The sequence below is a fragment of the Podarcis tiliguerta genome (genome assembly GCF_965153285.1).
Source record: "Podarcis tiliguerta genome assembly, chromosome: 1".
Classification (NCBI taxonomy): Eukaryota; Metazoa; Chordata; class Lepidosauria; order Squamata; family Lacertidae; genus Podarcis; species Podarcis tiliguerta.
The window spans coordinates 120,997,356-121,012,841 of record NC_139534.1 but is presented as its reverse complement, the minus strand read 5'-3'; the positions used below and the strand labels follow the sequence as shown (position 1 = coordinate 121,012,841).

Genomic DNA, 15,486 nt, shown 5'->3' with positions numbered 1-15,486 from the left:
AGGCCCTAGCATAGCCCTATAATTCCTGCATTGCAGGGGGTTGGACTTACATCACCCTTGGGGTCCCTTCCAACTCTGCTATTCTATGATATGCCTCTGGGTCAACTCAAACTCTTAACTTGGGGTGGAGAGCCTGGCAGATTTCAGATGTTGTTGAACTCCCATCAGCCTCAGCCGGCATGGTCTTAGTAAGGGGTGATGAAATTAGTTGTCCAGCAATCTCTGGAGGTCCCCGACTTAGCTGGCAAGTCTGCCCGTCTTAAACTTAGCAGGAAGTTTTGTTCAGACACAGGTTTTATTGTGTTTTCAGATGCGCAACCAAGAGAGTAGTTCCAGCACTTGGAATAACTTGGTCCAATCAGCTGTTGATGCGGCTGATGGCAAGCCGGAGAACAGACCAGCCGCTGGCTGCCAATGATGCGCCACACCAGGGCAGAAGTGCGCTGCGGACATTAAGGGTGGTTTTTGCCCCTCACCTGCCCTCATCTTTTTGCTACTATGCAGTCAACTTGGAAGGTGTAAAAGGAATAGAGGAGACACCACCAAATTTATGAAGAAAACTGTGAAGCTTCTTGTGTGCTGCTACAGTACAATGGAATTTAGCTGCTGTAGTAAACCATGGTTTACTACAAACCATGGTTGCATGGTTAAGCTGGGAAATGCAAGCAAAACTAGGGAGTAATTTTTGGACAAGACCAGCCCAGTTTTAAAGCAAGTGCAGAGGCAAGCAGCTAATAAATAGCCTAAGTATTATCTCAATCCTCTGGAGGGTTAACTCGTTAAAATTTGTCGAGGCAAAAACTTAACAAACAGCAGCCTGGAATGAGTAAGTATCTTATATTTATTGGTCCTAGGGTAAGAATATCCTTTCTCTAGAGCCTGTGTGTGTGAATATTTACAGTTGGTTTCATCTGTTAAGGCTGAACGTAAGAGTTTGTATAAGACCAAGACACTACTTTAATCCAGTTTATCTTTGGAGCCCCTTTGTACGTTTCCTTGTATATTCTGAAGAACTATAATGAGTTTGGTCTACAAAGCTTTGTCTTTTATGCCTTTTTTTTAAAAGAACAGGTTATTTAATATTTGCTTTTAAAAGATAAACAGAAATATTAACTGCTTTTGTAACACTCTTAACATAAAAAGCCACATTTGCAGAAGTCTTTTTCTTTCAATATTTTATTTTTACACTTTGAAAATGTCAAGGACGCTTTACATGTTAAACAGTTTCACAACGGACCACAGCTCTGTAACAGGTTTAAAAGAAAAAGATCAGGAATCATTTCATGGAAATAAGCTATACATAAGAAGCAATATATTTTGTTCTACGTTCTAAGGCTGCTTTCTATGGAGATGTGTATTTAGAGAACTAAACCGCCAAGTTGAAAGCACAGTAATTCTAGTTAAACATCCAGAATATTTTAGCATTAAGAGTTAATGGCTTAACTACTGACCTCTCATCTTCTACCGTGCAAGAATGGGATTCAGAATTTCAGATTTAAGCAGGACCTAGCCAAATCAGGTTTAGGTAGATCAACAGGCAAAACCCTTTACTCATTCTTCAATGATTTAAATTTATCTTGCATCAGTTTTTTAAAAGTATATTTCTAATTTAAAGCTGAAGTGCAACTCTTAACTTATCCAGTCAAAGACTTCCCTTTTTTAAAAAACAAAACAAAACATTGCTCCCCTGTCAACTCTTCACTGACCGTAATTGCCTCAGTGCTTTAAAGTGACATTCAGCTATGCCTGTTTGTTTATATTAAGCATCCAAATGGTAAGTGATCCAAAAACTCCGCATTGTTCAAACTGAAATATAGAATTTCCTATTACAGTACAAGAAACACAGGTCTGCCATCAAAAACAACAGCTTAAATGCCATGTCGTCTGTCCTAATCTACAGCACCATTTAACCTGGAATGTCCTGACATTACACTATCCTCCCATTAACTGCTGCTCTTGTCATCAAGCGTGGGAGAGCAAACCAAGCATATCATCTATATGTAAGGATTTTGGAAAAGCTGTTGGGGTTGGGGTCTGGCAGCAGCCCTTTTGCTCCTTGTAATGTACAGACTGAGAGCAAATGTGTCCTTGGTTTAGTATTTCCTGGGTCTCCCCATCTCGAAATCACAAAGTATTCAAAATCAAGAGCAGTATTTATGGGCTTTTCTGAAGTATGCCCGAGGCCAAATTCCATTAGGCTAGCTTGCTTTATGAGAAGCACACATTGCATATGACTTGAGCACAACAACATAGCAGCATTCAGGAATATATGTGCCCTAGTAAACAAATCTGTACATTTCAACTTAACATTGTAAACCGTTTCAGTACAGCACTGCACTTTCAGTTTCCGGCTCTTATGTACAAAATAACCGTATTTCATATACCAAAGTCAGTGGAATCCTGTTAGTTTTAACTCCAAATAGCCCTCAGTTTTCCCAGCTTGATTATTTGCATCCAGCTCATTGCCCTGCATTATCCCTTAGTGCGTTCCGATTTGTCCCTTGCCAAGCTACATTTTGCTGACATTGGCAGAAATAGCCCTATTGGGTTGTATTGTTTGTATACCTGACTGGGGCTTGCATTTAAATAGCACTTGGGTCTTCTTCAGATTTAACCTTTGCTTCCATAGAATTGCTCTTGTAATGCTACACTTAGGGGAAACCTTGTCTGATTAGTAATACACATGAATTTTCTGGAGCAAGAGTTGATTTTTGCTGGCTCCTGCTTAAGGAACAGTCACACAACCATACATAGTGGTGATCAAACAGCGTGTGTGTGTGTGTGTGTGTGTGTGTGAGAGAGAGAGAGAGAGAGAGAGAGAGAGTTATTCCCTAAGACATAGGCAAGCATGCTATCTAGAAGTTACCCCACTTAGAATTCCCTTTCAGGGAGTTTTGCACAAGTGTAGGTCCTGTGATATTAATAGGGCATCTTGGAGTATAAGGGCAGGAAGCAAATGATATAAAGAAATGACCATATTTAATATTGTGAGTTGAACACCAACTTACATTATTGTGTAGATGCTAGGTGCTTTCACAACAGGTAGCTTGTGATAACCACCTGTTTGGTTCTAATTCTAAATTGCCAAACATGGATTTTCATGGCCTTCATTTGCAAGAAATTGCAATTACGTGTACGCGAGGTATTATTCAGCGAAGTAATCTTTAACATTGTAGCAAAGATGCTTACTGAGAAGAGGGCAAACAAAGTAGTGTTGCAATTTGACTTGCAATTCATGTTATATTGGCTGCAGTGCTTGTTATAATTGCTTGGGGGGAAACATAAAGCTTCATAGTATTGTGCGCACTGGAAATGACAATTCAACAGGATTTCTAGGGGGCGTGATTTAACCCAATTGGCATAAGTAATAGCTATCAAAGGAAGCAGTCCTCTGGCGAGAGAAAAACATTCATGTCATACAATGGAAGTTGTCACTCAAACTGCTTCTGCAGCGGATAGAGAGCTCTGATCTATAACGGGAGGTATTTGCATATCACAGTTCCCATCAAGCATGCAGAGAAGTTGCACAACTTCAAATGGAACTTAGTCCTGCACCCAACACAAGGGCTCAGTACAGGGAATGGAGCATTTAATAGGGGGCTTGTGTGTGTTTTAACTGACAAGTTGTGCAAGTGAAAAGGCTGAACTGACGCCTGTCTCTCCATGCACCATGGATTAAAGGGATGCACAGTCTATCCATATGGGACGCGGGTGGCGCTGTGGGTTAAACCGCAGAGCCTAGGACTTGCTAATCAGAAGGTCGGCAGTTCGAATCCCCGCAACGGGGTGAGCTCCCGTTGCTCGGTCCCTGCTCCTGCCAACCTAGCAGTTCGAAAGCATATAAAAGTGCAAGTAGATAAATAGGTACTGCTCTGGTGGGAAGGTAAACGGTGTTTCCGTGTGCTGCTCTGGTTCGCCAGAAGCGGCTTAGTCATGCTGGCCACATGACCCAGCAGCTGTACGCCGGCTCCCTCGGTCAATAAAGCGAGATGAACGCCACAACCCCAGAGTCGGCCACGACTGGACCTAATGGTCAGGGGTCCCTTTACCTTTACAATCTATCTGTGGTGTGGCCAAAACTGTGATCTTACGACTCCACGGAGGGCTGCTTTACACAGCAGCATGAGCCTGCCACAGGCTTTGGAAATGGCATAAGCTACAGAGCAAGTGACTTGAGTAAATCACCCCTAGGCTGCTCCTCTCCAATCTCTGACAATCTGCAGGTACATTTACAAGGCTGGCTAGCCCTGTTGCACAGCACGACTCCTGCAGATCCTAAAAGGCAGTTTTGGTTACGCTGGAATGTAAGCCATTAGCATAGTCTTAAAGGGGAACTTCTACAGAATGCTGTCATCACTAAATTTTGTGCGCACCTTTGCTTTTCCTGCTGTGCTTAGGCCTGTCTATAGGATCACTGCAGAAGACAGTGTTTCTCTCCACCGCTAGCCAGCCACACATTATGTTTAATTCACCTCGAGTTTTAGTTCTTAAAGCGCATGGCATGGCCAAGTGTGTCATCAACTGTAATCGGATACTGATTGAAAAGTTAAAATGTGAATGGTTCCATTTGAAAACAAAAGCACCTCTGGAGTTGTGGGACAAATGTCATTCTCAACTATGTTAACAAGCACAAACAAACCTCCCTGTGTATTTCTGCAATGTACCCTTCGCAAAAAAAAATATCTCCAAACAACTGGAGAGGATTGAGAAGATAAGAAAGAATGAATGGTTTCTCCCCCCGCCCCAATTCCTCTGTAATGCATACACCAGCTTGAAAATATACAACACAATGGCCATCATTAGCCTACAACAATTTCATTCTGAGGAAATATACACATCTACAGTTTTAGTTTAATGTTACAACAGCATATTTTCTTCAGAGTCTAAAACTCTGTGGAGTGTTCCATTTGTGTGAAATTTCTGCCTTGGTACCAAATGGCCTAAACGTCTCAACTGCTATAGGAAAGGCACAGGAACATTAGAAGCACCTGTGGCCTTCAGAGGCAGGAATGCCAAATGGCGACATCTTCAAGGAACAATGGGGGACAATTAATAGCCCAAGCATACTACGTTTATAATAGTCTCTTGAAAGTTAGGGATGGAGTGCTTGTACTAGATGAGAAGTACAATTAGCTTCTCATTACACCAACTTGCCAAAGCCAATTTCTATTATATGCAGGACCAGGGTGGTGAAGAATGGAAGAACCCCTATTACCAATGTAAAATTCTCTCAAAGTTCAGTGGTTTGCAACAATCTGTCCCAAAATTCTACCCATTTAGCAGCACTGGGTCTCAGGACATTACCACACAGCTATTGTCATTTGAAATTCAATGGATATACCTCAACACACAAACCTTGACAGATGCACTCTCTGTAGACAAGTCGCTTGCTTATTTAAAAAAAGAATTCTTCAAAATAGGTAAGCACTTTTAGCAACATTAAATATCTTCAGCTCAATCTAATAAAACTGCTTTCCTCTTATCCTATGTCTAAATGATGTTAATTTTGCCTGATTATTCCTACTGGCCAGAGAGCAACCTTTGCTACCATATAGCCGTGACTCACAAAGACTTTCTCTCCTTTCTGCCTTCAGTTAATAGCTCTGCAAAATGGAGACAGACTTGAAAATTATACACATTTTATTAGACTGACTGTAAAACCAAAATGCTGAAGCATTTCCTCTTCCCAAGTTGGTCCCCTGAGAATAGACAGTGCATCACCCACAAAGTATATCAGGCAATTAGATTATTAATAAACAAACAGCCTGCCAGTAGCAGCTATCCAGTACAACTTTGACATTATTAGTAGCAAATTTCCAACAAGGCCCCTATCCACAGCAGCTGCTTCACAGTGTAACTGTCCAATATGCTTCAGTTTCCTCCTGTTCCCATTCTGAGCAGTGGCAGAAGTTTGAAACTCAAGAGACAACAGTAACAATATTTCCATCTTGGAGAAAACAGGAGTGCTCTGAGTGACTGGAAAGACTCAAAAGGTGGTTGGCTTCCCAACCAGCCTATTCCTTGTGTTCTTCCCTCTCAGTTTAAAAATAATTGCACCTCTTTCCACTGATTTTTAGGCCCAAGAAGGCCACAACCACCATGTTGAAGTGCTGTCTTAGAGCTTCTCTATTCCACTAGTACTTTCTTCTACTTATTAAAGAACCTTGAAGCCCAATCACTAGTCAGACGTACTCTACACATTCTGATAGCTGATGGTGCAAGGCTAACTGTACACAATCCTGGTTTTATACAGTGATAAACTTAATTCAGCTCTCAGTCATTCCATCAACATTATAAATAGTCCAACACACTGTCCCCTTAACAGCTTTTAAAACAGTACATCCCAAGGATACATTTGCACTCCTTTAGATTTCAGTACATTTTCACTGGGGTACATTTCCCCCTTGCTTTTGGAGGCTGCAACAGGGAGATCTGTAACACAGCTTTGTCGAATGACTGGACTCACCTGACGGGTGTATATCTGTGCCACCCAGGTGGGATTAGCATTGGCCACTAGCTTGAGGCAGGAATTTAGTCGCCTCCTAGGAACTTTTGTGGTTGGTGCTCCCGGAAGCTGCTTCAGTTTGGGGTTTTGCCAAGCTAAGATAAAAGCCGTAACAAAGGATAGGTCTTAAAAAGCAGAGACATCACCTTGCCAACAAAGGTCCGTATAGTTAAAGCTATGGTTTTCCCGGTAGTGATGTATGGAAGTGAGAGCTGGACCATAAAGAAGGCTGATCGCCGAAGAATTGATGCTTTTGAATTATGGTGCTGGAGGAGACTCTGGAGAGTCCCATGGACTGCAAGAAGATCAAACCTATCCATTCTTAAGGAAATCAGCCCTGAGTGCTCACTGGAGGGACAGATCCTGAAGCTGAGGCTCCAATACTTTGGCCACCTCATGAGAAGAGAAGACTCCCTGGAAAAGACCCTGATGCTGGGAAAGATGGAGGGCACAAGGAGAAGGGGATGACAGAGGACGAGATGGTTGGACAGTGTTCTCTCAAAGCTACTAACATGAGTTTGACCAAACTGGGAGGCAGTGGAAGACAGGAGTGCCTGGCATGCTCTGGTCCATGGGGTCACGAAGAGTCGGACACGACTAAACGATTAAACAACAACAACAAGGATAGGTCAGGGGTAAAGACAGTGCAATTATTAAGGTGGTGTGTGCCAATTATCTTCCTGAACTTCCCAGGCATGCCAGGCACACAGTAGGGCATGGGCCCTGGGTCCAAGATGCCATTACCTTTCTGGTGATTGCAGTGGACCTATCTCCCATGGGATGTTCAAAAGGTGATCGTGTCTAAGGTGGTAATGGATGTCTAAGAAAGAGGGAGCACACACTTAAGTAGCTGCTGTCCAAAGGCCACCATGGTTGTGGTCCATTTTGAAGTGTGGTGTAGATGTTTTTGGACTGGCCCATGTAGGAGATATCCAGCGGTGGAGCATTTGCTGAAAAGGCTGCTGTGGCCGCTGTTTAATTGGAACTGTGTTGTGTTTTGGCAACCTGAACCTTTGGCTGTCATAGGCCATAGATATGGAAGCCTTAATCCACCTGGCGAGGGCAGGGGGAGAAGACTTCCTAGCTCAGATTCAAGGGGAGGAAGAAAGCGAGTAAGAAGACGGTCTAAATAGATGAGTTTTGGCAACAACTCTTAAGGCTCTAAATACGCTCAAAGAGTGTCGTGCCCACTCTGTGGAATGAGGGGGGTGGGCAACAGTTGGTAGGATGATCCCGATGCTCATGGAGAGTGAGTTTATATTTGGCACAAGACCACTCCATCACTGTGGAAGAAGCCTCTTCCTCACTATCAGAATCACCCTACACTCAGCATCACTCAGGTCACTCTTGCCGAGAAGTGTCCAAAGGAAAAGTAGAAGAGTTGTCTAAAAGACTGAGTAACTTCCCAATTCTGCATGAACTGTACAGTAGACCAGTTCTTATGCTATTAACTTTGCAGAATGGTTTAATTAAACAATCAGTTAAAAACTTCCATTGGTCCAATCATCTAATTAATTCTGCGCATTTCGTTCAAGAATCCTTAGGTGACCATCAGCGTGCACACCAAGAAAGTCAGAGAGGCCAATGAAATGTCAATGTGGCTGAGCTCCCAAGCAGGATCATAGGGGAAAACTCCATGGTGGGGGGTGCGGGATTAGGAGAAACAGGCCTTGAAAATATAAGCCTGAGAGAGATTCTAGAAGCCAAGTACGCAATAAGCATTGAAGTGAAAGGCACAAAAAACAAGCCTTAAAGCAGGAAGTGGAGAGTGTATCTCCAGTGCTACTGCTTCAATCAATTGCAATGTCATTGTATCATTAAAATTCATTAACTTAATTGGTTTAATGTTCACAAGCACACACACCAAGTAGCAATTAAATCACAAGGAAAGTAAACAACACGACATGTTTGTGGCTGGAACCGACCAGAATTACGAGAAGTCTTTGTAAGGCAGGGTGGAAGGGGTGCAGAAAGAAAAAGGAGCATTTTAAAAACTGAATCAAGGAAAGGTGCTCTGATCACCAAAGAGGAGAAACTGAGCCAAAAAAGCAGGTGAGAGGAAATAGGAAAGAATGAATTACCAGAGGAAGGAACTTGAAAACTGAACCAACTTCTGGGAACACCCATGAAAAGTTTCCAGGAGGCAACTAAATTCCTGGTTTGAGCTACTGGGCAGTGTTAATCCCACTTGGGTCCAAGGGGTCAGCACAGGGTATCTAGCAACCATCTCTATATTTGACAAAGACGCAAGTCTCTAGGGGCCTTTTTTTAATGTCACATTTTAAGAAGGCCTAGGAACAACAGTCCTCTCAACGACATCTCTAACTTAGATGGTTCTAGAAAGACCGTAACAGGGAACCCAAAAACTTTAAACCTCAGTGCTTTGTAATTCACAAGGGAATTTTGTTTAGCTAGCATCTGTCCCAGAACCTCAGTGGGCCAAATCAGTGTGACTGGCACTCAGAGCTCTTGAGTCTGTCAGACAATTAGTTCGTCCCTGCATGGGGAAAAAGAATGGAAAGAGTTTATGCACAGTTTAAAACAATCCCAACCATTTAAAATACAAACGCTGGAGAAAAACAAAAGAACAATGAATAATAAGAATCAAGAATAAGACCAAAGCAGACAAGTATTTTTCATTTACCATTAGTTTGAATTTTTTTAAAAAACCAAGTTTCAAAGTGGTTTAATATATGAATAGGAAACTTTGCTCCAGTTTGGAATGGGAATAATTCTTACCATCTTTATCAGTGCCTGCGTTGTATTTCTAATCCAAGCAGGAATAGAAAGAGCTCTGAACATGAACAGTTAGCTCTCCCCACAAAGCTCTGGTTTGGACAAAATGCTAAGCCATGGTTTAGCATTCAGAGACACAAGCCCACTCCCCTCCAGTGCATCAATGTCCATTTTCAACCATGGTTTATCTGAACAAGCCAGGTTCGGAAATTAAAAGTTTGGCTTGTCGGGACAAACAGTTCGTTCTACTAATTCTAACACAATTGGTTGAAAATAGATGCTTCCAATCTCATGGCCAGACTGCCAAAGGCAGTGTGTGTGCATATGAGTGACAAGTACTCTCCAAACTTCAAAACTGTTTCTTCCAGGAGCATGAGGAGGGGGCCGTAATAGAGCCCCCACTATATACGGTCTTTCGTGCCACAGCCCTTATGAATAAGCCATTTCCTAGCATGGGAGACAGATGCCTTGTAAGTGGTGAAATTCAGAGCAACCTTGGCCAACTTAAGAGAATACAAAAGGTTTTACTCTGAAAGCAGTAGCAGCTGATGCTTCACCTTATCCAGTACAATTTATTGCAATTTTCTGTGCATATGTGCTGTGTCATGTACTTGACTCAGAAGGTGAAATATTGCTCCGACAGCCATTTTTTAAAAATACAGTTTTCTGCACAAATAATCTCTGTGTAAGAAGAATGCATGTTTATTGGAACACGTTAAGAGTAGCACAGATCTCATCCATGCCGTGAGAGATCAGGTTGCCTCAGCGGTTAATTTCTCAAGGCAGGAATCCTCCCTATTACACTTCTCTCTGGTGTTAAAGATCTGGTGCTGATTAAAGAATTCAGAATAAAAACCCCTCAATTGCCATTTATTTTTCCATACGGTAAGATAACCCAAAGAACAGCGGAATTTCTTTTCCTCAAAGTATTTGGATTGTGTTTCATGGATTTATTTTTGGAACTTAACACAATAACGTTTTGAACAACTGGAAATGCTACTTTACAGACTCGCTCCCTTTCCTTTGTGTAAACTTTTCGACAAGTGCATCAGGTTAGTACTGAAGCAGTCGCTACTTCTTCACACAAGTTAGTTGCAGTTATGTGTTAGTTAAGAGGCACAATACAGAACACTAGTAATTTCGGTGAAGGTGTTATATGAAATACAGGCTAGGATCTTGGCACATGAGAAGTGTATTTCATGCAAATGATATGCAAGGGCTACTGTTTTGCAGCCTTGGCCTGCCCTAATGTCACCCCAGTATTTTTTTTTTCATCAGCAGGCACTCAGTAAGTGAACTTTTAAAAGTAACCCTTATTTAAAAAATTGCTGCCTAGTTTCTAAAGAGGCCTGTGTCAGCACAGTTTCTTCTGCATTCATTCAAGGAAGCAGTTGGTATTCCTTGCCATCTATAAAACCATGTGCTGGATCAAATTGCTCTGGAAGCCCAGCTTTTTCAGCAGAAGGCAAGGGCCTCCAGTAGAGATGAAAACTGAAAAACCCTAGTACCCAAACTGAATTCTGGCCACTGTCACTTAGAACTCATTTTAGTTCAACTGTGCAAGTCTCTGTCTATGCTCATTATCTGGAAAGCTCACAGCAACTATTGCTATTTGACATTTATTAAGCTGCAATAATGTCCCGTATGCTGTTCGCAGGCCAACTTTTCAACACTATACAATGTGGAAGAATACAGCATGCAATTCCTGTAACACGTCCCAAAAGGTGCTCATCTTTTCACAAAATTGAGAAAGGGAGATTGAATTCCTAAGCAGCCAAGAACAGTTTTCCCATCTGCTCTTGGTTTTCAAAGCTTAGGGACAGGGATGTTATCCTGAAATGGACATTGTTGACTCTCTTAATAGCTCACAGCATGAAGTGAGCCACAGCGGCCGCTCAGGCAAGTGGGGCTCAAGCTTTCAAGAGCTGAATCAGCCTCTGTTAGCACTTTTAATATACTACAAGACAGGTGTGGCGTGCCCTGCCTACTCCCGCTTGTGCAAGGGCAGGTAGCTAACTTCTATGCCAGTATCAAGTCTCTGATCCCTTATTAAGAGCAGCTCCAGGTGGAGCAGATAAGAGTAGTTTTAGGCCTGAAAAAATGTAAGCTTGGTCACTCCAATGGGACTTTTTCAGATTATCCCAGGAGGACAAAAACAAGAAATTCATATCCATGGGATTTTCATGTGAGCAGAGCTAATAGATAAGAAGCATTCACCCATGCAATTCCCAAGTGTATCCTGAGGCGCAGAGTTTGGGAACAGTTTTACCATCTAGCCCACTGTTTTCCGTAAGGCCCAAGTATCTGGTGCTTCTGCTAGCTGCTATGGGACTCTACAGGGTGCTTATAGGAATATTTTTGAATTACTTACAATATCAGTACATGACAAGACCCATTCACACATGCAAGCAGCTGTTTACAGAGTTGCCACTTTTTCTTTTTAAGGAGTTTGGCTCACATAGCAAAAAATGTGCAAAGCAGTTCATCAGAGTGTACTGCCAAACATTGTGTCATATGGTCCAGTCTCTAAACAGCTGACTGAATGTTTGAAATCAGAACCAGGAATAATCCAAAACTGCTGCCATTTTAGTGACCGATCCAATTCTTCAATCCAAGCCCTGCCAGTACCATCTACTTGCATTAAGAATATGATAGGGCTTCTTACTTGAAAATGATCTTCAGTTGCCTTGCCACCCATGTTAAGAACATTCAGTGAGCTGGCACGCTTCATGCTGGACAGTGAACATGCAAGGATAAACCAATCAGAAGGGTTGAAATGGAGCGCTTTGAACACATATGTATACAACAAGAATTTTACTGCAACGTAACTCCTAGTATCTTCTAAAAGACAACATTTGGCGCACGTGCATCTTCCTTAATCTAAAATACATCAAAGCTAAGTCACCAAAAACGTTCAGGAAACACTAGATGTCATTCCATCTGCAGAATGTCAGTTACTAAATTGGATCTTAATCTGAGAGGTGTCCAGTCTCTTAAAAAAAATAAAAATCAATAAGCTACCCAAGATAAAGTTGTATAAGTAGCATTAGCAAACCCATCAAAAAGGAGCATTTAACCAGAGCCCTTGGTGGGGCTTCTACATAATTAAGGCTTGGATATTCAAAGTTTTGGCATGATTTATAACTTTAATGGAGAATGGGATAGATAATACAATCTCTTGTCTTGCCTGGATTGTGGGGTAAAACTTGTGCAAGGCAGTGAAAGCTCTGCTATTCTAACAATCATCAAATGAAGCTCTCAGTTTCAGAGGGTATTGTTAATACACTGCCACATCAACAACTAACAAATTTATAGCTGCAATATATGTATTACAAAAGTATGTGAAGTTATACCCATAGTGGTTCAAGGATTTTTTAAAAAAGTTATCCAACATTTAACCATATTTCAATTTAAAGTGCCTCAAAAAATCTAGGTAGCGTTCATCGTAAGATGAGTAGCCACCACCTATATGCATGAGCAATTAATATTTCTCCATAACATTAGCTTCCAAATCTTTTTCTCAATGCTGCATCAAAACGGTCACACTAATCCCAAAATGCATTCCTTGCAGGCAGACCCTTAACGTGCAACTAACTTTTACACAGAGTAGACTCACTGAAATTAATGGACACATTTAAATTGGTTTCAGTGATGTCAATGAGTCTATTATGAGTAAAAGTATACTATTTCCTATGTGTAGAAGAAACTACCTGTCTCAATTGACAGCTCTAGGAAACAGGACTGCTCTCACTAGCCACTTTGTAAACTGCAGGACAGGGAACCTTGCTGAGAAACCTACACTGAAACCCCCTTGCACTTTTGCTAGAATATGGCGATCCAAATTATTTAGTCTCACAGACAAATTAGGAGAAGGGGACATGCTGATACAGGTTAATAGGAAGGCAAGGGCCAGGCCTGACAAGTGTTCTACCCAATTGCTTCATACTGCAGGGTGTAAAAGCACTGTTCTCAAAGAACAGCCTTCTGTGCCACATAATACAGTGGTGCCTCGCAAAACGGAAAGAATCCGTTCCGCGAGTCTCTTCGTCTTGCGGTTTTTTTCGTCTTGCGAAGCAAGCCCATTAGCGGCTTAGCGCTATTAGCGGCTTAGCGGATCAGCTGTTAAGCGGCTTAGCGGATCAGCTGTTATGCGGCTTAGCGGCTTGGGGAAAAGGGGGGGGGGGAAACCCCGCAGGAACTCGCAAGACATTTTCGTCTTGCGAAGCAAACCCATAGAAAATTCGTTTTGTGAAGCACCTCCAAAACGGAAAACCCTTTCGTCTAGCGGGTTTTCCGTCTTGCGAGGCATTCGTCTTGCGGGGCACCACTGTATATTGTTCTTAAAACAAAGACTCTTGCTAGCCAGGGGAGAAAATGAGCTGGTTGTTCAAAGTGAAAATGGCTCAGGGTTCGTCCAAAAGTCCCAACAAGAGTGTACACAACACTGAAGTCAGTGAGATTTCTCATCCTTAAAAATTATGCAGACATTTGACTATAATAAATCTGTAACCTGGCAATCAAAATAAAGATTATGAATGAAGTTATACATCCTTGTATAGTTGGGCATAATCTTTACGGCTGCACCTACACAGTGTCAGTGCCACTATGATTTTATTTAAGCACTAAATTTTTTTTAAAGCCTCCCAAAACTACAATGCACACGTTTTTCAACGCAACACAAGTGTTAGGAACACAAAGAAGCAGCAAGCCATGCAGCGTTGACACCTGTGTTATTTATTTATATAAAAAAATTGTACAGTAAAGCGAAAAAACGTTAACTAAATATACATAACGCACCACATAGAGAATGAACACAAAACTCAAATTCTAAGCAAATAAAAAAATAAATAAAAAGTAAAAATCCACAGATGCAATGCTGAAATGTTAAATAATGAACAAACAAAAATACAGTGTTTCATCATGTCCATGAATGGTCCCTATACAAATTTAGTAATTTTAGAACAAAAGTTAGCTAGCTATATGTGACCATTAAAAATTTGGCAAGTGCACTTGTACATTTTTCAAGTTTGAGGCAAGACTGAAGAGAACTGGTTTATTTATGATTTTCAGCATTTCCCTTTGCATTCGAATCTACAACTGGTTAAGAGCACTAGTATTATTGCAGCGCATCTGAAATCTCCTTCGAGAAGGTGTCACTGAGGTAGGAGTCTTGCTTGATTATATCACTACGCTCACGGAGAGTCTGGGTTTCCTTAAATGTTCAGAAGAACAGTAAACCAAATGTTAACCATGAAGCAGCTTCCAGCTTTCAGTTTTAGGGATTAGTAGTTAATCAGAAAATTATACCACCACTTTGTGGGGATAGTAGTTAAAAGTTAATTGAGTAATAGTTGATTACAGACATGAAGGTGCTGAGAGGGACAGCTTATCTGGCTCCTTCCTCAATTCAGCCTGACACCCCCCCCCCCCCCGCAAATATATAGCTTAGATCCAAAGTGAGTTCTCTGCACCTATGGACCTTGGTTGCTCATCAATAGCACCCTAAAAAGCATGAAGGCTCTTAAAAAGCCAGGTGTTTCAAAACCAGTTTATGTGATATGGCTGGGGGGGATCAAAGTCAAAACTCCTTGCTGGGAGTGTTGAAATCATTTTGCAATGGCTAAAGTGGCTCTTTGTATCCTAGTCTATACCTGAGGACATCTGGAAAAGTAGGAAAGCGTCTGACGGCACACATGGGGTGGGGGATCTAAAATGTTTAGCTAAAATTCTTCAGAGCAACACCAATATGTAACTGTTCAGAGTTCTATATACTTGTAGAGACTGGTAGAAAACCGCTTTCATTAGGACAAATCAATATTCACAATGAAGAATGCAAGACTAAGGATACACACTGGATAATACACAATCTAGCCGTTCATGTTTTTCCCTATCTTTAATTGAAGATACTTAAAATAAAAACTAAGAAGTTTTGAAAAAAAGAACTATCCCTTTGGGTGGTATGGAATTCTAGACGAAGCTTCTAAACTGTTGAATTATGTCCAAATACTTGAAGAACTTTCAGATGGATGAAGCTGCATTCCTGAACTGCAGGGGGTTGGACTAGATGGCCCTTGGGTTCCCTTTCAGCTCTGCAATTTTATGAGCCAGATTTATTTTCTGTTGCTCCAGAGGATAGGACCGAATCAAAGAGCTTTAAATTGCAAGTGGATTTGGGCTAAATATTATTTAGTTATTGAATTTGTATACTGCCCTTCATCCATAGATCTCAGGGCGGTTCACAATAT

The 15,486-nt window shown here is 41.5% G+C and overlaps 2 protein-coding genes across 13 annotated transcripts in view; one reads left to right on the top strand and one right to left on the bottom strand.

The window, feature by feature from the left end:
- Positions 1-15,486, top strand: part of XRCC3 (X-ray repair cross complementing 3) — a 95,341-nt gene that overhangs the window by 13,124 nt on the left and 66,731 nt on the right. For 6 of the 7 annotated variants that reach the window (XM_083439124.1, XM_083439125.1, XM_083439122.1 and 3 more), the window contains one exon: positions 311-1,157. In XM_083439124.1, the coding sequence (XP_083295250.1) occupies positions 311-554 (244 nt within the window). In that variant the 3' untranslated portion in view covers positions 555-1,157. Of the gene's footprint in view, positions 1-310; positions 2,027-15,486 lie in introns of those variants that run through there. The other variant, XR_014510790.1, reaches the window with a different exon arrangement.
- KLC1 (kinesin light chain 1) overlaps positions 1,161-15,486 on the bottom strand; it is a 45,229-nt gene continuing 30,903 nt past the window's right edge. For 2 of the 6 annotated variants that reach the window (XM_083436555.1, XM_083436554.1), the window contains exons 15-16: positions 4,056-9,002; positions 1,161-3,692 (exon numbers count right to left, since the gene is read on the bottom strand). In XM_083436555.1, coding sequence (XP_083292681.1) covers positions 8,984-9,002 — 19 coding nt within the window. In that variant the 3' untranslated portion in view covers positions 1,161-3,692; positions 4,056-8,983. The other 4 variants (XM_083436552.1, XM_083436557.1, XM_083436551.1 and 1 more) reach the window with 4 other exon arrangements.